This window comes from Pleurodeles waltl, chromosome 8, assembly GCF_031143425.1.
Source record: "Pleurodeles waltl isolate 20211129_DDA chromosome 8, aPleWal1.hap1.20221129, whole genome shotgun sequence".
NCBI classification, from domain to species: Eukaryota; Metazoa; Chordata; class Amphibia; order Caudata; family Salamandridae; genus Pleurodeles; species Pleurodeles waltl.
This window is the reverse complement of record NC_090447.1, coordinates 1075999629-1076025284: the sequence shown is the minus strand read 5'-3', so window position 1 is coordinate 1076025284 and position 25656 is coordinate 1075999629. Positions and strand designations below refer to the sequence as shown.

General features: G+C 44.5%; 1 protein-coding gene across 4 annotated transcripts in view; it reads right to left on the bottom strand.

Annotated features, from left to right (window-relative positions):
* DIAPH3 (diaphanous related formin 3) overlaps window positions 1-25656 on the bottom strand; it is a 1960340-nt gene that overhangs the window by 1832398 nt on the left and 102286 nt on the right. For all 4 annotated transcript variants that reach the window (XM_069205304.1, XM_069205305.1, XM_069205302.1 and 1 more), the window contains exon 2: window positions 13126-13155. In XM_069205304.1, the coding sequence (XP_069061405.1) occupies window positions 13126-13155 (30 nt within the window). The remainder of the gene's footprint in view (window positions 1-13125; window positions 13156-25656) is intronic.

Here is a 25656-nt window from a genome sequence, read left to right as displayed (position 1 = left end):
AATCCTTTGTGCACAGTCCAGCCTGGGTCCACGGCACTCTAACCTGCATTGCACGACCTCCTAAGTTGTCCTCCGGCGACGTGGGACTCCTTTGTGCGACTTCGGGTGAGCACTGTTTCACTCCTTTTCGTAGTGCCTGTTCCGGCACTTCTGCGGGTGCTGCCTGCTTCTGAGAGGGCTCCTTGTCTTGCTCGACGCCCCCTCTGTCCCCAGACACAATTGGCGACATCCTGGTCCCTCCTGGGCCACAGCAGCATCCAACAACCCTAACCGCACGACTTGCAGCTAGCAAGGCTTGTTTGCGGTCTTTCTTCAGGAAAACACTTCTGCACGACTCTCCACGGCGTGAGGGATCCGTCCTCCAAAGGGGAAGTTCCTAGCCCTTGTCGTTCCTGCAGAATCTTCAGCTTCTACTGTCCAGTAGCAGCTTCTTTGCACCCACAGCTGGCATTTCCTGGGCATCTGCCCATCTCCGACTTGCTTGTGACTTTTGGACTTGGTCCCCTTGTTCCACAGGTACCCTCGTTTGGAAATCCATCGTTGTTGCATTGCTGATGTGTCTTTCCTGCAGAATTCCCCTATCACGACTTCTATGTCCTTTGGGGAACTTTAGTGCTCTTTGCACTCACTTTTCAGGGTCTTGGGGTGGGCTATTTTTCTAACCCTAACTGTTTTCTTACAGTCCCAGCGACCCTCTACAAGGTCACATAGGTTTGGGGTCCATTCGTGGTTCGCATTCCACTTTGAGTATATGGTTTGTGTTGCCCCTATCCCTATGTGTCCCCATTGCATCCTATTGTAACTATACATAGTTTGCACTGTTTTCTAATACTATTACTGCATATTTTGGTATTGTGTACATATATCTTGTGTATATTTGCTATCCTCATACTGAGGGTACTCACTGAGATACTTTTGGCATATTGTCATAAAAATAAAGTACCTTTATTTTTAGTATATCTGTGTATTGTGTTTTCTTATGATATTGTGCATATGACACTAGTGGTACTGTAGGAGCTTCACTCGTCTCCTAGTTCAGCCTAAGCTGCTCTGCTAAGCTACCATTATCTATCAGCCTAAGCTGCTAGACACCCTATACACTAATAAGGGATAACTGGGCCTGGTGCAAGGTGTAAGTACCCCTAGGTACTCACTACAAGCCAGTCCAGCCTCCTACAGTACCTAAATGCACATTGTGGGTAGCGGGACAGATGCACAGATAGGTGCCCTAATTTATATTCCAACAGTGGGAAGGAACCATTGCCCTAAAGTGAGATGAGGACCGGTGATGCACAACTGCACATATAGTGCATGTGCCCTGGGACCGCTATGCACCCTAGTGTGCCCCAGATGCCTTTAATGGAAAGGGATAGAACTTAAAAGATGCCTTAGTTTGTGTTGCAGAGATATGACCAGGATTCTTGTAGAACACAACCTTGCTGTTGACCATGGAGATTCAAGCAAGCAAGAACAAGTTGTTTTATCAAAAAGCGTTTAACCTCTGTGAAAGCGGGTAACATCCTGTAACCTGACCTCTGTGAGTACATAATGTGAAAGCTCCAGAACCCTTTGTTTGTGTGACTGTTCCTTAACTTTAGGAGCAATCTTTACTTTTAGAATTGGGGAAAAGCAAACAAGCAGATACTAAAAAGGTAAATGAACAATGCAGTGCATATAGAGCTAGAGACCCTTCTCATATAAGCATCCCTCAAGCAACTGCCCAAATGATCAAACCCCCCTCAAAGAAATCTAATGGCACCATCTAGCAGCCCCACATTAACTTCATAGTCCATTGCTGGCAGGAGCCTGGGTTTCCTGGCAGTGTTGCTTTGCTCTGATTTTGGGTAACTACATGGCACGTTCTCTTTGTAGAGTCTTAGCCAAATGGGGGCTAAATGGTCCAGGAAACATATACCAGAGGTGTGCTTGATGGTGTGGGTTACCATGTATGCGTGTCTTATGTATGTGGGGCTCACATACATGTGACACACTCAGAAGCCAGGAAGCCGGGAATCATAGCCCTGGTTTTCTGGAGGTCTGGGCAGCACTAAGGCACCTGAATAGAACAATGAGCTAATATAAGGACAGATTCCCATGACAGATGTGCATCTTGGTGTGCTCTACAAAAATATCTTGCAAGGCTTGGAGCTTGCAAGGCTTAAGTGTCTCGGGAGCCATCTCTGTCACTTGCAGATACAAGCTGCATCCTCCTACTTCACACTGCTTTGCAATGAAACCACTAGCAATGTGACTGGAGAAACTGCTAGGAGTGGGACGAATCTTCCTGATGCTAAATATTCAGCTCATATTGCTGACATGCCTTCCTGCCATCACGGAGCTTCATTTCTGATTTTACCCATCATAGGGGATGGGAAATAGACCTGAATTGTTTATTTCATTTATTTATTTTAGGGAGGCAGAAAGTAAATAATTCTTTTTTGGGAGTTTCCTATTGCTGCTAATTTATGTTTGGCTGACAGTCTTTGCTGGATTAATGGTCAAAGAGCTTCTTGATTTTAAGAAACAGGAATAAGCTGCCCAGTTTTTATAAAAAACGTCAACTAATATTCTGCGATATAAAAAAAATAACTAAGCTACAGTACCACCACTTTTGCTACGTTCTAGAAATTCCAGTTTTCCGACATGACAGTCCCTTTATATACCCAGGGAATATCAGGCAAGGGCTTCACTGTATGAATTAGGGGTATTTTTTCAAATTGTTGGGGAATTAATGATTTTAGAATGTAGTATACTATAGATTTACATGGGAACAAGGCCTAGTCAAGGCAATAATTACAACTGTTCGCTATACCAGTTTCTTCACGGGTTGCATAAATTTAACACCGGCCGTGATAGAACTAAGCTGTGAACTTGCTGGATTCAAGCTTTTTCATTTGAAGATTTAAAATAACTGCATATAGTATTGTCGCAAAAATGGCAGTCATTGCAACACCAGAAAATTATAGACCCTCTTGATCTAGCATTCAAATGTCAGCTTATTGTTAGAGAGATACTGGCAAAAAAATAATAATCCTGCCTCTCGAAACAGAAAAAGCATAAAAGATTTACGTATAAGGGACCAATGGCTTAAATTCCCTCCACTTAACAAAACCCTTTTTTGTGCAAACACCATAGACCGAACCACAATTTTCAGCAAAATCCAACTTAGGCTACTGTTAGACATTATTCCTGTCTGTACAATGTAACCCTTTTAAGGCTAAACACTACTCCAGTTATCTTCCATTTTTTCATGGCAACATAAAACTCTTTCATACAACAGCGATAGCACTCTTTATGTATATGTATTTCACTGACTCAAACCAAATCCAACTCAGTAGTTATTTGCTCTCTGCCAGATCTGTACGTAGAAGAAGGAAGATACATGCCCCATCAACCAGGCTATTCTTAGTACTGCAGGACTACGAAGAAAGCAAGGGGTTTCTGCCAAAACTGGCCTCATAAGATTATACATGGCTACCTGCATGTAAGCGGTGGCTGACGCAAAACATTCCAGGGCCAGTTATGGGATTTCCATTCCAGAATACCTACTGAAAAGGAAAACTATGATATAACCCGATATGTAGGATTCTGAACTTTTGAGGAGTGCATGGCACTTCCAGTCTACCCAGAACTTGGAAAAAAGTCACAGCTTCTCTCCATCTTAGTGAACATCTTTTAACCAGGCGTGTGAACTATGTTCATGTTGGTTCTTCCAGAACATAGAGCTCAGCGCTGTCAGCTTATTCCCGCTTAGGAACAAGTCTGAAACGGTTTCACACCCTCACAGTGCATGGAAAAATAGCAATGTGCCTCTTTTGACAGGTGCAACAGTTCAGTCTGCAGGTGGCAATTTTGGCCTCTGCACTCTTGAGCCAAACACTCCCTGGATGAACACAGTACAGAGAAATTGCAATTTGGAAGAGTGGCTATAAGGTGAAAAGTCCATTGGGCCAAAGTGCATCTGATGAAATGCTTATCTGATTATTCTGACAGACCTGGTATGCTTTCAGGTGCAAGCGAACACACTCACTAGTCTCTTGACCCATGGTATCTATAACCTGTTCAGAATGCTAGTCTCTTGGAGAACTGGGGATCACTCCGAGAAGAACAAGTTACTTACCTTCAGTAACGCTTTTTCTGGTAGATCAGTAGCTACCTGTGGATTCCTCACCTTATGAATTCTCCCAATGGACCAGGATTCAAAAACATTTCTTCCCGGCTCTTCACGTCAATGAGGATGTCACAATTGCACGGCTCTGCACGCAACTCCGTCTGACGTCACTGTGGCAATAAGAAGTCCACGCCGGCATACTGATGTCAGTTTCAACATTTTTTACGTGCCTTCGAGGCGAACAGGTGAATACCGACTTCACAAGAACAACATATATGTACCAATCCAAATACATATATAAATCACAATATTTGTTTATATAAAAATAAAAAAAAATAAACACCAAAAACGTATAGTTATTTACAGCAAAAGAAGTCTTGGTATGACAAGACAGGCAACGGGGAGGCGGGTGGGACTGTGAGGAATCCACAGGTAGCTACTGTATCCACCAGAAAAGGCGTTACCAAAGGTAAGTAGCTTGTTCTTCTGATGGATACAACTACCTGTGGGTTCCTCACCTAATGAATAGAATCCCAAAGCAGTCCCGCACTCGGAGGTGGGTGCCTGACCGGTCACACTGAGAAATCCTGCAAAACAGAACGTGGAAAATGGCTGCCCCTCCTTACTTCTGAGTCGAAGCAATAATGCTTCGCTAAAGTGTGGAGGAAAACCCAAGTTGCGGCCTTACAAATATCAGCAAATGGGACACCTCTAGCCAAGGCCGAAGTGGCAGACTTAGCCCTGGTGGAATGGGACCTAATACCTTCAGGAGGAACCTTCTTTGCCAGTGATTAACAAATCTTTATGCAAAGAATGACCCACCTGCAAAGGGTTCTCTTTGCCCTTCATCTTGCCCACATTTCCAACGAAGAGTTGATCATCAATATGAAAGTCTTTTGTCCTTTCAATGTAAAAAGTCAGAGCCCTTCTTGGATCTAGGCGATGAAGTCTTTTCTCCTCCTTTGAAGGATGGGGAGGAGGGCAAAAGGATAAGTGTGTTATAGATTGCCCATATGAAAGGGAGTGACAACCTTAGGAAGGAAAGCCACCCTGGTTCTCAGCACCACCTTGTCAGCATGAAAGGATATTAAAGGAGGTTTCACACTAAGAGCTTGGAGCTCACTCACACACCTAGCAGACGTGATACGGAGTGGGAGGAAACTTGTTAGCCAGGACTCTCAATAACCTAATACCTATAGGAGACTTAAATAGGGAAGGCTAATCAGGAAGGCACAGAAAGGCCAACATCACCGATAAATAACCCTTCACAGTCGCAACTGCACATCCCTTCTGTGCCAAGGAAAGGGCAAAAAGCAAAACATCAGACAAATGGGCCTTTAAGGGATCAATTTGCTTCTCTCCACACCAAGCAACAAATTTTGCCCATCTGTTAGCATAGACAGTCTTGGTGTAGTGTCGTCTGGCCTACAAGATAACATCCACCACTTCTGGAGAGAGAGAGAAAAGGAACTCAGGCTGCCCGTTTCATCTCCAGGCAAGTAGGTGCAGACTCTGGAGGTTGGAACTATGAACAGGAGGTGCTGAGAGCTCCAGGTGAGACTTGGGCATGTTTACCGTAAAACCCAGGTTGAACAACAACTGTGTTATTTGCAAGTGATGCAGCACAAGCTCTGGGGACTTGGATTTTATCAGCCAATCGTCCAGGTCAGGGAATACTCCCTTCCTTCTGAGGTCCGCTGCAACCACCGCCATCACCTTCATGAAGACCCGAGGTGCGGAAGAAAGACCAAAAGGAAGGGCCACAAACTGATAGTGTTGCGACCCTACCACGAACCGGAGATACCGGAACCAGAGATACTTCCTGTGCAACTTCAGAATGGGGATATGAAAATAAGCACCCTGCAAGTCGACAGACACCATCCAGTCTTCCTTGTTCAACACCAGAAGCGCTTGTGCTAGAGTCAGCATTTTGAATTTCTCCTGTTTGAGGAACCAATTCAAAATCCTCCGGTCCAGGACAGGCCTCAATCGACCATACTTCTTGGGAATCAGAAGATATCTTGAATAGAATCCCTGACCCCTTTCCTGCTCTGGAAACAACTCCACTGCACCCTTTAACAAAAGTACTTGCACCTCCTACAGAAGCAACAGGAGATGATCTTGCGAGCAAAATGAATGACGAGGAGGGATGGGAGGGGGAAACTCCCAAAAAGGAAGGGCATAACCTTTCCCCACAATATTTAGCACCAAAGATTCCGATGTGACTAAAACTCACTGTGGAGAAAATTAAATAGCCTGCCCCTACGGGAGTAGCATGATCCAAGATGGAGAGAAAACTAGGGCTGCTTTCCTTGTTGGGTTCCCCCAGAGGATGATGCAGGAGGCTGCTGGGTGGCTCCTCGTGTTCTAACCCTCCCCCACCCTCTAAAAGACCTGTAGAGAGGGTTGGCAGGCTGCTGCATGCTGGACTGTGGACTTCCACGAAAAGAGGACCCACGGCCAAACCCCCCTGAACCTCTGAAAAGATCTCAAGGGTGTGGACGCTGAAGTCTGTAGCCCCAAGGATGTTGCAGTAGCCCTGCCGTCTTTAAAACATTCCAAAGCAGAGTAGGCCTTGGACCCAAACAACTTCTCGCCATCAAACAGAAGTTCCAACAAAGTTGTTTGAACGTCCGTGGAAAAGCCAGAAGACCTAAGCCACGCATGCCTCCTGGTCGCCACTGAAGTGCCCATTGCCCTGGCCACTGAATCAGCTATATCCAAACCCAACTGGATAATCTGCTTGGCTGCCGTTTGAGTGTCTAAAAGGAGCTCACCAAACTGCCCAGCACATCGTGAGGCAAGCTCGGCACCACAGCTCTTGCCATATGTAGGAAAATGCCACTGTTGGCATGGTTACCCCCTACCTTTTTGCCTTTTGTTGATGCCAGCTTTGAAAGTGTGCAGGACCCAGTACCAGTGTTCTTTCCCTAAAACTGTACCTTTGTCTCCACAATTGGCACAGCCCTGTCACACAGTTAAGTCCCTTGTAAAAGGTATCCCTGGTGCCAAGGGCCCTGTGGCCAGGGAAGGTCTCTAAGGGCTGAAGCATGTATTATGCCACCCTGGGAACTCCTCACTCAGCACACTCACACACAAACACACACACACTGCCTCACAGCTTGTGTGTGCTGGTGGGGAGAAAAAGATTAAGTAGACATGGCGCTCCCCTCAGAGTGCCATGCCCACAACCCACTGCCTGTGGCATAGGTAAGTCATCCCTCTAGCAGGCCTTAAAGCCCTAAGGCAGGGTGCACTATACCACAGGGGAGGGCATTGCTGCATGAGCAATATGCCTCTACAGTGTCTAAGTCAATTCTTAGACATTGTCAGTACAGTGTGGCTATATTTAGTATATGGTCTGGGAGTTTGTCAAACACAAACTCCAAAGTTCCATAATGGCTACACTGAATACTGGGAAGTATGATATCAAACTTCTCAGCACAATAAATCCACACTGATGCCAGTGTGGGATTTATTGAGAAATGCATCTTAGAGATCCCCCCTGCATGCCAGCCCAACTGCTAGTGCTAGGCTGACCGGTTTCTGCCACTTCCAGACTAGTTTCTGGCCACATGGGGAGAGTGCCTTTGTGCACTCTGTGACCAGGAACAAAGCCTGACCTCCCAGTGAACCTCAAAGGCTCAATCCTGGTGTTACAATGCCCCAGCGCACTCCAGCTAGTGGAGAAGCTGCCCCCTACCCAACCCCCAGGACACAGCCCCCAGTTTTGGCGGCAAGTCCAGGGAGATAATGAGAAAAACAAGGAGTCACCACCCCCTTAGCCAGGTCCACCCCTAAGGTGACCAGAGCTGATGTGAACCCCTCCTTAGAAAATACTCACTCTTGCTTTGGAGGATTTAGCCCAATAGGATTAGGGATGTGCCCCCCTCCCCAAATGGGGGAGGCACAAGGAGGGTGTAGCCACCCTCAGGAACAGCAGCCATTGGCTACTGCCCTCCAGCCCTAAACACACCTCTAAATCTAGTATTTAGGTGTGACACTGAACTCAGGAAATCAGATTCCTAATGACCTACAAGAAGGACTGCTGACCTGAAAACCCCGCAGAGAAGAAGGAAGATGACAACTGCTTGGCCCCAGCCCTACCGGCTGTCTCCCGATTCAAAGAACCTGCAACAACGACGCATCCTGCGGGCCAAGACCTCTGCAGACTCAGAGGACTGCCCTGCAACTCCAAAGGACCAGAAACTCCTGTTGACAGCGGCCCTGTCTGAAGCAAGAAGAAGAAAACATTTTTGAAGTGACTCTCACCTCACTCCAGAAGTGGAGTCACCACCACTCTGCACCCAGCGCCCCTGGCCCGTGTCCAGAAAAACCAAGGCCACAGAGAGGACCCTCAGGGGACTCCAATGACGTGTCGACCCGGAGCCGACCTCTATGCACCCCCACGAGGACGCCTGAAGAGGGGAAACCAGAGGACCCCCCCTGACTGCGACTGCCCGGTAACAAAGAAACCCGATGCCTGGAAGAAGCACTGCACCCGCAGCCCCCAGGCCCATGAAGAACCAACCAACGGTGCACTAGTGACCAGCAGGCGGCCCTCACCCTTGCCCAGTCGGTGGCTGGCCCAAGAAGCCTCCCTGAGCCCTGCCTGCATCATCTGAGTGACCCCTGAGGCCCTCCACTGATTTCTATGCAAAACTCAACGGCTTGTTTGCACATTGCACCCGGACGCCCCTGTGCCGCTGAGGGTGTATTTTGTGTGCCTGCTTGGGACCCTCCCCCTCTCTCCCTCCCTCCCCTGTGCTTTACAAAACCCCCCTAGTCTGCTCCCCGAGGATGTACCTGTTAGCAGAGTGGAACCGGAGCACCCCTAGTATCCATAGGTGCTTATGTTATTTGGGCCCCTCTTTGACCTCCGCACCTGACCGGCCCTGTGTTGCTGGGTGTTTTAGGGTTGACTTGAACCCCCAACGGTGGGCTACCTATGCTCAGGAGACTGATCTTGTAAGTTACTTACCTCAAAAACTAACCTGTACTTGCCTCCCCCAGGAACTGTTGAATTTTGCAGTGTCCACTTTTAAAATATCTTATTGCCATTTTATGCCAAACTGTGTACATTACTGTTTTGATTCAAAGTTCTATAGAGACCTATGCAAAGTACCTTACATTTAATGTACTTACCTGCAATTTGAATCTTGTGGTGCTAAACTAAGTTAAGAAAATAATATTTTTCTATATAAAAACCTATTGGCCTGGAGTTAAGTCACTGAGTGTGGGTTCTCATTTATTGCCTGTGAGTGTACAACAAATGCATAACACTACCCTCTGATAAGCCTAACTGCTCAACCACACTACCACAAATAATGCATTAGTATTATCTATTATTGCCTCTGTCAAGCCTCTTGGGGAACCCCTGGACTCGCTGCACACTATCTCTCATTTTGATATAGTATATAGAGAGCCAGCTTCCTACACCATGTCCATCAGGGCATGAACATGCCTCCCCGGCACACAGGTAGCATTGACCAACTTCAAGCCCATACTGCATGAGGAGAAACCTTTCTTGGCTGCTTGCTCCATCCTCTTAGACTCCTTATCCGATGGAGTAGCATGAAACAAGCCAGGTGCAGATCGGGCAGAACAAGATGCTTGAACCACCAAGCTTCTCAGTAGTTGGATGTTGAGACAAAAATTGAGGATCCCCAGGAGCAACTCTGTACCTCCTAGCCACAGTCCTGGAAACCACTGGAGTCGTGACAGGTTTCCTCCAAATGTCTAAAATGGGCTCAGAAGGGCATCATTACAAGGGAGTAGGGGCTCCGCAGACGTAGGTGAAGGATGCAACACCTCAGTCAAGATGTTTTTCTTCACCTCCGATGCTGGTAACTGAAGATCCACGAATTCAGCAGCCTTCCTTCTAACACAGTGATAAGATGCTGCCTCCTCTGTGAATTCGCCCGGGGACAAAAGATCCCACTCAGGGATGGATCTAGTCTACTTGCGGAGTCCAGACCAAGAAATTTCCCCATAGGCTCAAGAATCTCCCTTTCCTCCAACAGCTGTTGCTGATATTCCTGCTCCTCCAAAAGCCTCAAGGCTCTCCTCTTTGACCTCAGTCTGGCCTCCATTCTCAGCGTCAACAGAGAATTAGCCGACATTGACGATGCCGGTTTCAAGGCAGATGGACGCTCTGGCGGAGGAGATATAATGTGGGATCCATCCGGCGCCAGAATCGACTCCATCGGCAACATCATCTGGGGCGATGACATCATCGTGGCCAACCAGCACCTTCCGCTGGGTAGAAGGGTACAAACTGAGCCTGTTTGTACGGCGCCGGCAAACCCAAAGTGAAAGCTAATGGACCCGTGGGACCAGCCGGTGCACCAGCAGGGGCCATAGCCTTGTTGAAAATGCTAAACATAGCAGTAAGGAACGCTGCTGGATCCGCTCCTAGAGTCGGGAAGGCAGGAAACCTCTGCTCATCTTGAGGCGCTTGGGTCGGATCCGAAACTTGTGCCACTGGCTCCTGAGCTAACACAGGTGAAAAGTTAATTGGAGGACTCAACAACCTCAATCAACAACGGCACTGGAGAAGCCTGTGGACTCTGAGGGGTGATCGTTGACCTGACCTCCAACGCCGTACGGCGTCTCGGAGGGGGCCGAGACCGATATCTGGAAGAATGGTGTCGAGAATTGTGCTGACGCTGTTTCTTACGAGATCTCGAGGACTTATGTGAGGAAGAGTCCCTCACCTTTGATCTTCAATGACCCTTGTGCACCCTCTTAGCTTTTGCCAAGAACAGCTTAGCCTCTCTCTCTTTTAAGGCCTTCAGGTTAATCCGCTGGCAGGGCACGCACCCCTCCACGTCATGGTCCGAGCTTAGGCACCACAAGCAGTCCTCATGAGGATATGTGACTGACATTCGACCCCCGCACTCATGACAAGGCTTAAAACCAGATTTCTTTGGAGTAGACGATGTAACTGGTACAACAAGAACATCTTAGAAACAGTAGCTGTTTGATAGCCAGAAAAACAAAACGCTTGCGTCGAAGGCACGGAAAAAAGGGAACTGACGTCAGCACGCCGGCGAGGGCTTCTTATTGCCACGATGACGTCAGACGGATTTGCGTGCAGAGCCGTGCAATTGTGACATTCTCGTCAACGTGAAGAGCTGGGAAGAAAATTTCCATCGAATGCTGCCGCATTGGGAGAATTCATGAAGTGAGGAATCCACAGGTAGTTGTAGCCATCAGAAGTACCTATTTTGTGAAGTGATCTGAAAAGATTCCTACTGATTGATGGAAACTGTGAAATGTAACAAAACAAGACTGTTAACACATACAAGAGGCATGAACTGTAGCTAAAGCGATCTACTAGTATGGGAACAATTGCACACCTAGGGTACAAGTTAGCCACCATCACTTCAGTAAATAGCCTGAGAGGAAGAATAGGTGAAAGGAGAGCGCTAATACTTATAAGTTTGTTCCCTACTACAAATCACAAGATGTTCTGTGTGCAGTTCTTCACAACTGGAATATGAAAATATGCATCCTGGAAATCCAGTACAATTAAGCATATGGAACACTTGAAAATACGATAAAGTAGTTATTCTGAACTTCTGGCTGTTTTTATGTAAACTGGATTTTTTTATGGAAGAAAGAAAAGTAAAATAAAGAAGATTCTATAAAATTGAAGATTTGCAACTTTTTCATTGGGTGCACCTTCCCTTGTTTTTTTACTACGTGTTTCTTCCTGGCAGCAGTATCATTCAATGTCTGCTCCTGGGGTGAGAATGCACCAGTTTATAATTTATGGAACTTTGTGGGAGGTACGGTGGCTGGTTGTCTGAATTTGCCTTGTGGTTGTTGACACATACTCTGAACTTCGGGGGTATTTGTTGAGGAATGATAGGTCCAATATGCGAGCCAGCCTTCACATTACCTTGAGTGGAAATCCTGGCCCTTTGGACATAGAGAGCTCACTGGAGTGGATTTTTTGAGGAAGGAGGACACCTCCGACATCAAGATATTTTGTGAGGGGTAGGAAGTAGACATGTTGCAACCACTGAATTAGTCGTGTCCAGCCCAATCTTCATCAACTGCTTTAATGTGCCCTTATGACTCAGGATTAGAAATCAGAGAGAGTCCTGCATGTGACCCAGCAAACTGTACACAAGAAGAGACATCTCCACAAGGGCATACGACTGAATGAGAAAGTAAGCAATTATTGATGGTCCTTATGAGACTTAGGTTGCGCAATGCAAACAATTTCTTACCGAAACCATCCAGCCTCCTGGATTTGCTATTAAGCAGAGCATTGAATAATGTGCTCTGCTTGAACTTAGCAGACAAGACGAGCACCAAGACTATGGGCCTGGCTGTCCACACAGAAATGGTGGGTCTGTTCAGGTCTGATCTTCCTGAAAAGCAGCTCAAGAAACCGCAAAGCAAGACAGTGTCCTGGGCTTTACAAAAGAAGGGATTTTCTCAGAGCATTGTTTACATACTTAGAGTAGGTTTATTGAGTATATTGGGGTACCCCCACCAAATGAATCCAATTCCTGACACCACCATTACCCATCAGACAAACATCATTGTACACAAACATGCAAATTAATTGAAAAATAATCATGTCGCAAATTATTATGAGCCATAAAACGTACCCAATTTGCCAGTCATGAAGGCATGCGTTTGACTTAAAGCAGCAGAAGCACCCAAAATGTTTAAAAATAAATAAATGAATCAAACATTCAAATTAAATTATTTTACTGGAGGTATGTGTAATACTAAAATGAATTAACAGGGAATATGGTTACAGAAGGCGAAAAGAACGATAATTAGGCAAACGCCTGTTGAGCATTTCAAATGTAGAAATTTTGGGGTAGGACTACCATTTTCCAAATAATGATCATGGTTTATCTTCCGTATACTGGTGTAACAGTTCCTGCAGGGACGCATGTTTACATGACTAATATCACAATTTGCATCCACAGCCAAGCAGCGGTGTTAGGTGCAAAGCACAAAGCAGACCAAATTGCATGCAACCTTACCACATCGTCTGTAAGAGTCCTAATATTTAACTGCGGCAGCGTTAAGAAGAGAGAAAAAGACAATGTTTGATGAGAACAGTACCCAAATGGCATTTCTTCAGCTGTAATAACTCCAAATCAGAACGGTATTATCTTAGTGATGTAAAAGCAAATGTAATTAGGCCAATATGGTTTAATTCGCGTTTAATATAATTGATAAAACAATTAAACCGTTCAATCCAATAATTAATTTTCTCTTCAGAAAGCACTTCAAAACAAACATTCGAATATTAGTTACACTCAATTACGGACCCAAATGTCAGAAACAGATTACCAAATATGAAGTAGTAATAATGTAGAGGGAATAATATGAGGCATGCCAGAAGTTGCAGTTCATTTTGTAGACTTCAAAAAGCCGAAACCCTACCAGCCCTTATTCACTAGCTGGACATTACCATGCCTCAAATTTGTGTCTTAACCAGATGAAATATTTTTATCAACAAGTTAAAAAACAACCAAGCATTGGATAAGGCAATTTGTGACAGCTTCTTTTAGGTGAAGTTATTTTCTGTTGTAATTGCTGTTAAATGTTGTTGAGTGGTAGGTTTGAATGCATAAACAGAACACAGACATACAGGCACCCATCTGCGTGCACCCACACATACACAATATCCTGATGTGCATGCAAACACATGCAGACAGCAACGCAGATGGACTTGTAGCGGTGTGGTTGTATGCAAGTTGAGAATATAATGTCAGATGCCTGTGAGTTCACATAATATTGAGCGGGTGTGGTAGTCAGGTGGTTTAATAGCTGGGTAGGTATATGTGCGGTAGAACAGATGAATACTCGTTTGTGGGAAGATGGGCATGTCCTAGGGTGAGGGAGAATGATGGATGCCTGGCGATAAAGACACAAACGTTATGGAGACTGAAGCATAACATCAGCAAAGAAAAGGGTACAACCAACATTCCATAGAATATTTAGCCAAAAAGAAGCATTTAGCTTTGGGACTGTGTAATACATAAACAAATAAAATATTACACACAAAGCAGCAGTTCTCCTTTGGGTTCATTCAAAATTAAAATGACACTTTCGTCGTGCAATTGCTCCCTTCTGTCCAAATTTTGTTTTAATTTCTTACATGGGTTTTGGCAACAGATAAAGCTGCCTCCTTGCAAATTAAATATCAATGATGTGGAACGAAGGTTGATGCAAGATGCGGCGGACCTCTCCTGAATGACCTCCAAGCCCACCTCAGGATGATGGGGTGGGTCATGCAACTTGAATGACAAAGACAGACTGATCTAACACTGCTTGCCGAGTGGTGCGGACACCTCGAATCCAGAGAAGGTGTGTGCACCCGTACACTGGTCTGAGGTGAGAAGCAGTGGAGCTCAGCGAAGGCGGTAGAACCCACAAGGAACAGGGCTTGGAAATTTAGGGGTGTTGGGGAGCTTACTTGTGAGAAACGGGGATCAGACTAGGTGGAGGCCCTTCATTGAACAGGTGCCCTGAGGCAGTCTGACTCGGTGGAGGTTCAATCACCTGGACCTTCAGGCAAAACCAACACTGAACTATGGCCACAGAAGCAAGGGCCTAGCAGGTATTGCACTTATAATGGGTGGTTCCGAGCAGGCCCCAACAAAAGCTTAAGTCCTCATGCAGGTTCCTCAAGAAACCATGGTACCAACATAAAAGAGGCAGATGGTGAAATAGGCAGTAGCTGTAGTCATGGGGATGAAAACAGAGCAGTGAAGGTGTGAGCACAGCACCTGGGCATCCCCATTTCGGGTGAGAAGCGAAAAGGCACCAAAAACACGGACCACCCGAGGGGGTGATCTTACTGTGACCCTGGTGAATTAAGAGGCCCTCCGCAAAAGATGAGGAGATACTGCCACCCTCTGGGCCACACTGCACATATGGCATCTGGACTGGAGAGCCCAATGGAACGGGTTGAGGTAGTCATAAGAAGGTTTTCAGCCTTAGAAGTGTTTCAGCTACTGCTGCAATGATGTCCTCCATAAATGTGCCTTGAACTCTGGGCCCAAGGAACAGGATCATTGCCATTAGCAGGTCCCAAAGGAACATCAGTATTAAGGTCATGTTACAGCAGGAAGTGCCTCAAAAAGTAAAATAGGCCCCTGGACAGAGGAAAGATGCAGTTTCCCCTCTTCCTCACATCCCCCAAAAATTATACAGGGAGGCAAAAAAAAACACATCACTGAGTTTTGAGACACTTTTTCAGGAAAACGAGGGTGAAGATTAAATTGATGCGAGAAGAATTGAGGCAAGGTTTCAAAGAGATGGGGAAAGATGTTGTAAAGTTGTGAGACTTCAAGTATGACCATGAGGAATCTATGGATGAAAAACTGCTTGAACTGGAGCAATACAGAGCGAGGATCATCACACTGGACGAACAAGTCACGCTAATCTACGAAAAGCAACAGGAGCTAGAAAACTGCTACAGGTTAAACAATATCTGCATCCAAAGGGGCACCAAAAGGAGCAGCGAGCAAAAGCATCAAGAAATGTGTAAAATGTCTCTGAAGCGATCCAGGAAAAGTCAGGAGAAATCCTGATTAGTACAGACAGAGAACAGCATCCGGTCGGCCCAAGGAGGGCCCTCTCAGATACCCTCGTATGGCTGCACTGCTACAAGGTCAAGGAGTCAAATACATAGTTGCTGTGAAAGAACAGAGCGGCCTCCTGCAGTGAGGTGGAGCATCAACTGTATTAAGACCGCTCTGCCATCACACCTCAAGCGAGATTCTCTTCACTGCCAGTAACTGCATTTCTCAAATAACAAGAAGTCATATGTAAGTGATGTCACCTATTCCACATCATCTTCTCATGGGTGGGAAACTCATGGCGAACAAAGTCACTCACTGAGGCCCACAAAATCTTGAGTTTGAAGATGGATGGCTTCAACAAGGAAACCAGAATGTCAGACAGTGACTAGAACTAGCTTTGGCAGCACCCCCAGACAACAAAGGAAATTATACCAAAAGGAAGGATTGCCATTGCGCAAATTAGGCAAGTCAGTGCAGACAGCCCCATGAGACAGTGAACACTGAAGAGGAAGACTGAGCTGCCAGTGAGACAGACTGCTTGGGTCTGTTTTCCATGTGGGACTGGGGAGCAGGTGGTGGACTTGGTGGGCTGGCCTCTGTGCTGGGTCCTATGGATGACTTGGTTGGTTTGAACAAAGGAATCCCCTGCTTACTTGCATACTCACTGTATTGCTGTGTTTAGTTCCACTTTCACAATAGTTGAGGGACCCCAAAAGACGATAGGTTAGGTGATTTGTTGCGATAGAGGGTGGGTGGGGGGGGGGGGGGGTAGGAATTTGGTGGACAATTTGCAGGAAAGTTAGACTAATTATGGGGGTGTTCTTAGACACTGAGCTTGCTCCATACAAGTTATATTGGAATGGCATTTCGCCCCCTTTCCTGATATGGCAGCTACCATTCGTGACTGGGGAATGCCCTAAATTCCAAGTATATAGCAATTTGCATGATTTCTATCACCACCTTCCCTTTCATTCTAGACCAGGCAAATTCTTTCTTCAGACTGATTCCCGCCATCTACAACTCTTCAACCTACAAAGTTCACATCTCTCAACCATCCTTAATCGCCTTCTCACGTATTACTTCTGCACTATTTTCCCCCAACTTCCACTTTCCATATCCTTCCTGCACCCTTCCTTACCCCTTTTCTCCCTAGTCAATAAATTCCTCTTCATGCATACATCAGGACACTTTTCTCAGCTCTCCAACAATAAGCTACACATCAGCAACAAAACCACTTGCTTACAAATATATGAGCTAATAGAAACTTCTAGCTGCAGATTCATTTCCTGCAGCTTGTACCAAAGGTACGTTACATTTGGTTTTTGCTATGTTTTTTCTACAAATGATACCCTTGCTTTCCTTTACCACTCACCTCTATGCCACACTAGATGACTGCCTCCGTGCTTTTCATCACAAATTGGCTATGCACTGCCTAATGCTTAACTTTTCCTGAACAGAAATAAATCATGTCCCATCATCCACATCTCTGAAGATAGCCTTATTTCTCATCTCTTTCACTACCGACATCATGACCACCTCTGCTTCACCCAGGAATTTTGGGTTTCCATTCCGCAGCTGCATGCATCTGTGCATCATCAGTTCAAGTGCTTTGTCCACTGGTCTGGTTAGTACACTAGTAGTTCTGAGTCAACTGTAATATTGAAATAGTACCGCCAATGGAGAAGGCTCTTCAACTTGTCACAAAGGCTGTGTGCATTTACCCTTGTTACACACTCACCTCCTTTGATTCCTACGTTTTATGCACATTAGTGGACCCTGTACTCTCCCACCTCTAAGTTGTTCAGTCAAACTACATTTACAACATTATCTTCCAATTAACATCATAACACTAGCTTAAAAATATGAACTAACCTCGATGTCTGACGATTAGAATCTCTTCCGCTCCTAGCTACGTTTCGCTGAAAACTCCTCAGGCTTGCTCCAAAATCAATGGACTCCCTGAAGGTTTTCAGAAAGACTGACATATCTCTCCAGGAGTAGGCATTACCATTCATTTGCTGATTGATTAGTCTAAAATTTTATTTTGGCCTTCTAGAGGTTCCCATCCAATGAGGGTTGTGGGACCAGAACACGTTGTCTTGTTGCTGGCCTGAAAAATAGAGATCATATCTCAAAGCTAGAAGGAATCTTATTTGATTTTAAAATTGCTATTTTCATTGAGTTGTTTGTTAAATTCCAGAATTATATTTAATTAAAAGAAAATTATAATTTCTGGTGTCTTTCAGATTCAGGAAATTAGGGCCTCATTAAGAGTTGCTTGTACTTCGAAGTTCAAATTGTGCACGCTGTGAACTCCTAGGTTGATGGTTGTGAGTGTGCAATTTGTGCAAGGGTCGAGATTTCACCCTCTTAATGCGGGCTAACGTTTTTTTGGAATGTTCAGAGCTCAGTTGTAGGCAGCGAACTTCTCATGGCAAATAATGGCTGGTATGGATCTCCTTCTCCAGCATTCCAATGTTTCTCTTTATGTTTCTCAATTTTTAATTTAAAATGGTGCACCCTTAGTGGGTGGATTTTTTAAATCACTTTATAACCCTTCTACCTCAGTCTATTCCTGTTGTTTGTTAAAGTCACTCTCCTTCATTGCAGGCCCTTGCCTGCAGCTCGGGGTTATAACTTGGGTTAAGGGCCTTTAACAACTGCTATAGCCCTTGGCAGCAGGCAATAAAGTTATAACAGTGTTTTCCCTCCCACATTCTTAGATGCACCAACTCTAAATTTACTAAGTTTGCCTGGATGATTGTGCCTGTTTCGTCTGGCACAAATCATATGAGAAAACATCAGTGGGGTGCTGAATAAATTATTGCCCATGCTAGAACCCGGATTCAGTTGCATTGTTTTCGCTGCACCCTAATACAGCCCAGTGATCAAGAAATCCTAGATGAAAAAAGCCAAATACCTGAGTGCAAGACAAGTAGTATTTCAATGCTTTTCAATCCGTCCCTTTCCTGGAAAGTAGACTCTGCTAGCTTGGAAGTATGGATTCTGCCTGACTGTATCCAAGGAGATTCTGAATAGAGGAGCACCTCCCTCCACACATCCACAGGGGCTTGGCTTCTGTGTGTATTCTTGTTTTTTTTTTTTTTAAAGTTTTTTTTGCCTACCCGTGCCTGTTTACATTAGGCTCATTAGGCTCCCTGTGTTTCAGCAAACTTGGTGCTTTTAAACTACATTTTTTTTTTTTAACCCATGACAGTTTGAAATTTTCCTCAGAGTCTTTCATAAAGACTGCATAAAGCTACACCTCCCACCCACTTTTTAACAAAAGGCTACATACTCAGTTGTTAACCATGTGCTTAGGAGACTGCTTAATCTGCTCTGATTTAAACTGTTTGGAAAGTGTATGCACAACTTGTTTTTGCCTTGAACAAGCCATACAGGAGTGCACAACAAGCGGTATTTCAGTGGATTCAAATATGGCCCATATGGGAAAGTAGGCTCTGCTAGCTTGGAGGTGTGGATTCTGTCTGTATCCAAGGAGATTCTGAATAGAAGAGCACTTCTCTCCTGCCCTCCACGGGGATTTGGGGCATGGTGACTGGCACCTTAGCTCCAAGGCAACCTGAGCCACCCTCTCACACCTGCACTGGGCCTTTGAAGTTTGTGGAGTGAACCCCAAAACAGCCACTCCATTTTGTGAGCCCAGCTTTCCCTGCGCCTTAATACAGCTCAGTGATAAACCCTAGGAGACTGGTAAGCGTCCCAGATGATCTGGGTATTCTTTTTATTTGTTAAAAAGTGTTTGTACTGCTACCCGTGCATGTTTACAGTAGGCTCCCTGTGTTTTAGTCAGCATGTTTTTTTTTTAAACTGGTGTTTTTTTTTAATCCGTGACCATTTGAAATTTCCCTCCTAGTTTGTAGCAAAAAAAAAAAAAATTGTATAAAGCTACCCCCTCTGCATTTAAAAATAAAAGGCTACATACACCTCAGTGGCTAACCAGACTTAATCTGCTCTGTGATTTAATCTGTTTGCAAAGTGGTTGCTTTTGCCTTGAACAAGTCATATATGAGTGCACGACAAGCAGTATTTCAGTGGTTTGAAATATGGCCCTTAATGGGAAAGTAGACTCTGCTAGCTTGGAGGTGCGGATTCTGCCTTGCTTTATCCAAGGAGATTTTGAATAAAAGAGCACCTCTCTCTCCTGCCTTTCAGAGGGACTTGGGGAATGGTGACTGGCTAACCAGACTTAGGCCCTCATTACAACCCTGGCGGTCACAGACCGCCAGGGTTGTTTTGGTGATCGTACCGCCAACAGGCTGGCGGTACAATTTTCCATATTTTGACCGCAACTGTAGCGCCGCGGTCACACCGCCAGGACCGGCGGTTTCCCGCCATCGTTGTCCCAGCGCTTATAATCCGCTTGCAGCGCTGCCCTTGGGATTATGACTCCCCTTCCCGCCAGCCTGTCCATGGTGGTAGAGACCGCCATGGAAAGGCTGGCAGGAAGGGGAGTTGCGGGGCCCCTGGGGGCCCCTGCACTGCCCATGCACTTAGAATGGGCAGTGGCCTCCAGGCACAGACCCACCCTGCTTTTCACTGTCTGCACAGCAGACAGTGAAAAGCGCAATGGGTGCAGCTGCACCCGTTGCATGCCCGCAACACCGCCGGCTCCATTAGGAGTCGGCTGTAATGTTACTGCCGACATCCCCGCTGGGCCAGCGAGGATGTTGAAATGTGGCTGGTGTGTTTGCGGCCGCATAGGCGGCCGCTTGGCGGTTCAACATTAATGAGGGCCTTAATCTGCTCAGTGATTTAAACTGTATTTCAGTGCTTTTCAATCTGTCCCTTACCTGGAAAGTAGACTCCACTAGCTTGGAAGTCCAAGCATATTCTGAATAGAGGACCAACTCCCTCCTTAAGGGGCTTGGGCGTAAGTTAACTTGGCCATTATTTGAGCTTCTATTGGATGTTGCATCTGCTGTTGTGATTGGTTGCTGGGACAAGTATTTCTATTGGCTTAAGGATTAGGGTTTATGTTCTGATTGGTACTAGGGCTTGGATTCCTATTGAACTGTGGTTTTAGGGCTTCTATTGTCATTGGTACTAGGTCTTGGATTCCTACTAGACAGTGGTTTTATGGTTTCTATTGCGATTGGGGCTAGGATTCCGTATGGACCCAGGTTTTAGGGTTTCTATTATGATTGGTACTTGGGCTTGGATTCCTACTGGACTGATGTTTTAGGGTTACTGTTGTGATCGATAGTCAGGAATAGGGATGTGATTAGTTAACCGGGCCAGGTCTTCCATTGGCTTTAGGGTTACATATCTGATTGGTTAAGACTAGGCTTCTATTGGCCAATAGGGCTATTTAAGCCTAGGGCTCAGGGAATCTCAGCCCAGGCCTCTCAGCTAAGGGCGGAGAGGAGAAGGGCATTTGCCTGTTGGGGACAGGTCAGGCCTAGGGCCAGAAATGCTGCCCAGTTTTCCATTTCCAGAAAGGACCTTATTACTTACACATCCTCCAACATCCAAACACAATATCAGCAAATGCATCCAACTCATGCTCCACAAACAAACTGCATACAGGTTGCAATGTCTCATCAAACAGCAAAAAATCCCACATACCACATATATACACATATCCAGAACTACAACATTAAGACACCTTCATTCTCACACCAAACACAATTCTGCCCATTACCACTAACACATCCAGCCATTGCCTACACAACACACAACCACATTATACATTCTTTTCAGCGTTCCAGACACAGTCCTTGTTCATTCAAACCAACAGCACTATCCTCTAATTTGCTCCTGCCAGACCCTTTTCTCATGACAAAACCTAAACTCAGCCTTCCATCACACCATCCACAAACACCCTCCCCCTTTCTTCACCAATTACACACAATCATACACTCCTTCCACTCCACCACATATTACTTCTTCCAGTGATTAAATCTAACACAAATACCCATATCTCTCATCCATAACCTCTTACACACCTCATACACTCCTCTCCAAAACACATCAACACCCCCTGTAATATTCTAATACCACTCACTAGTGCTAACTCATACAAATCCTTCACAGAAAACCACACACATTTTCTAAACAGCCTGCTCATCAATGCTCGATCACTCTAAAAAAAAGAAGCACCACATCTATGACCTGCTCACTGACACACAACCTGACTTACTATTCATAACAGAATCATGGTTGGGAGATGACAGTGTTGCATGAAGCCGTTCCTCCAGGCCAAAATACAAAATATTTAGGCAAAAGAGGAGGTGGACTAGTTATTATATCCAAACAAGCAATAAATCTGAGTAAAACCAACAACATTTCCATACAAGTTTGTGAGGCACTCCTCACCAGATGCAACCTGACACTAACATCCTCCTGTAACCTTCTCCTCCTTTACAGACCTCCACCTAACAGTTCAACATTCCCAGAAACTTTTCTAGACACAGCCTCAAACCTTATAACATGATACTCCAATCAATGCATTTTTGGGACCTAAACATTTGGTTTGACAAACCCAATATGCCCAATCCAAAAGCTATCCCCACTGGCCTAGTCACATTGAACCTACATCAGATTGTACACAATCCCACACACATCGCTAGACACATCCTAGATGTCATTTTTGCAAACCCTGAACTAGTTACAGTTGAAAGCATCAGGCCAATCACATGGTCAGAACACCATTTGGTAACTTTCCAACATAAAAAACCACAAATCAACACACCCAATAGCACCTGACTTACATACATCTATCGACCATGGGACAAACTCAATTTTGATGACTTACAAACACAACTAACAGCCAACCCAGATCTAGACACAAATTCTGTTCAAAAACTTTGAGTGGGAACAGGTACCTTTCAATAGCCTAATGGCACTCAGAAAAACTAAACAGGACAAAAGAAAACCAACACCTTGGAGAAACACAAAGCTAAAAAAGATAAAGCAACAAATCAGAAGGCTGCAACAAACCTGGCACAAAACAAACAACATTCATGACAAACGTCAGCTACACAAAGTTAACAGAATATATAAATCAATCAATCAAAAGAGTTAAAAAAGGTTCTACTCAGAATTCAAAATGCTAAATGTGCACCTAAGAATTTTATAAAATAATGAATTTCGAAAACCTAAATGCATGGAAGAAAGTCATCCCATTACTCAAGATTTCACAAACAAACTGGCAATTCATTACACAACCAAGGCAGACACATTGGGCTACTATTTAAAACAAAAGAAAACCATTGGTGCCAACCAGTTTCCTAAAATCCCCTTAAAAAGTAAACCAACCCAACCTTTGCATTCCTACAAACAAACATCACAAAGTGAATTTATGGATTTGTTCAAAGCAAGCAGGCCTTCCCGGCTGCCCTCCGAAGCCTTGTCCACCACACATCAAGAACATTCTTTTAGCTACTTCTGCTGCCACACCAGTAATAAGAATCATCAATACCTCTAACTACGGGAACTTTTCCTGAAGATCTGAAAAGGGAATACATAGGCCTGTTAGTAAAGAAAACAAACCTGGACCCACATGACCCCAACAACTACAGACCAATTACAAATGGACCTTTCCTGGGCAAACTGATCGAAAGAGCAGCATTTGCCCAGATGTCACAATTCATATAAGACAATTCCAGACTTTCAGACTACCAAACTGGACTCCACCCAGGAAGAAGCACTGAATCTGCACTCATAGCCATCTGGGATGATCTTAAAAACACAATGAAGTGTGTTTCACAATGACCGCAATGAAGTTGCTGCACTACTTTTCTTCGACCTCTCAGCTGCCTTTGATACGGACGACCATGACACCCTAATTCAAAGACTCCACAAAGCCGGCATAGAAGGGGCTGCTCTCGACTGGATTACATCCTACCTTCAAAACAGAACTAATATCATCTACTCCCCTCCCCCTCTTGTTCAAACCCCCCCTCACAAAAGCAGTGGACCGTCAAAGATCAATTATCTCACCTATGCTTTTCAACATCTAAATATTGTTAATACCAGAACTGATCAATGATTTTCAACTCACATGCTACAACTACGCAGATGACACACAAATACTCCTTAAATTGGAAGGTCCCACAGACACTGAAAACTCACAAATCTTCAGTTGCGTCAGAGCTGTTGATCAGTGAATGACTTGGAGCCTTCTCAAACTGAATACTTCCAAAACAGAAATACTCTCATGTGGCGACTGGAAAAATTATGACCCACTGTGCGCCTGGCCTGAATATCTGGGACCACCTCCTCACGTATCTAAGGAAGTTAAAAATCTTAGAATTACCATGGACTCCAAGTTAACAATGAATGCCCAAGTGAACAAATTGGCATGATCACGCTTCATCACCTTGAAAATTCTGCGACGCATCACCCCCACCACCTCGGATTTCCACACAAGGTGCAGGCTACTATCTCTCTTGTACTAGCTAAACTGGATGACACCAATGGTCTCTAACATGGATCGTCTCTACTATGAAAAAACTGCAACGTATTCATAACTCAGCTGCCAGGCTACTATTACATGTAAAGCCACAAGCCCATATCTCCCCTACCTTCAGAGCACTACATTGGTTACCGGTGGCCAAAAGATCCACCTTCAAGCTGCTGTATCTCACCCACGAAGCAATACATGGAACAGGACCTCTTTTCATCAGAAAGAAAATAACTAAATACATTAAATAACAAAAAAACTCCACTCAAGACTGGCACCCCACCTTAAAACACCACCATACAAGAAAAAGACAATAGGTGGTACATCCTTCTCTGTTCAAGCAGCCAAACTATGGAGTTCATTACCCCTGAATACAAGATCCATGGATAACTATCTTGTGTTCAGAAGACTACTCAAGCGTTGGCTCTTTCCTTCATGACCACCATATCCAAACAGCAATGGACTGCATATGCCTTTGTTGATATGTTTATAATCTGATTATATCCTCGTATCTAAACAGGGTCCCTGAGCTAGATACAGAGAGTAACACACAGGGAAGCAATACTATGAGTGTAACGTAGTTTACTCTCCATTAACATAGCAAACATAGGAATGGAAATCTTAAATTCAAATATACAACATACAATATATTTCAATTTAGATATTTATTATAGCTAATTAAACATTCAGTTCGCACATAATATAATCAACATAGAATCAACCAAAAAAATAGAATACAACCCCCTACCCTAAATGAAACCTACATATATGAAAACATAAATAACATACCAGTAAATATGCAAAAATAAACAAATAACACAGAACCAACAAAATCACAAAATAGTATACATACAAATTTACAACCGCCTCATACATGAGAGGATATTTAAACAGCACAATAAAGTTACTGCTTTGATGCTACAATTATGCGTTGTAGTTTGGATTGTATAAAATTCAACATAATAACAGCCAATTCTAGGTTATAATTTCCTGATTCAAATTCTCGTGTTACAGGCCTGATGGTAGCCAATCCTGGTCAGGGCTTCAAATTTGCCAATTTCAAACACTTCATGCCAATGTTCAAGACATGCCAATTTACAAGCCGACGCGCGTTTCGGTGAGTGAAGAAAAATATAAATACACCTTCATCAGGACTTTATGATTCAGTATAATTGGCATAAGTACATCTTGTAATCTGCCTATCAAAGAAACATCAAAATTATTCATTACAATTCTTTGCATAGGGGGAAGGCTCGAATCATGTCAGATTTGCAACCAGACCAACTCAAGTGACTTAATTAAGAAAAAACACCGATAAAGTGCCCAAGATCAAAATCTATAAAACCAATGCTTAATAAAGGTAAATAAATCTAAATATCCAAGGAAAGCACCATTAGTGTCCAGCAAAATACTAGATAAAGTGCAGAAATAGAATCACCTATAGCATAAAAGTGTTGGATTACCACCGAGAGAATCTAGTCAAGAATAGTAAAAGACTAGTTTGTTTATATTAAAATAAGATAAAATACCTTAGATATGAAAGAACTTAG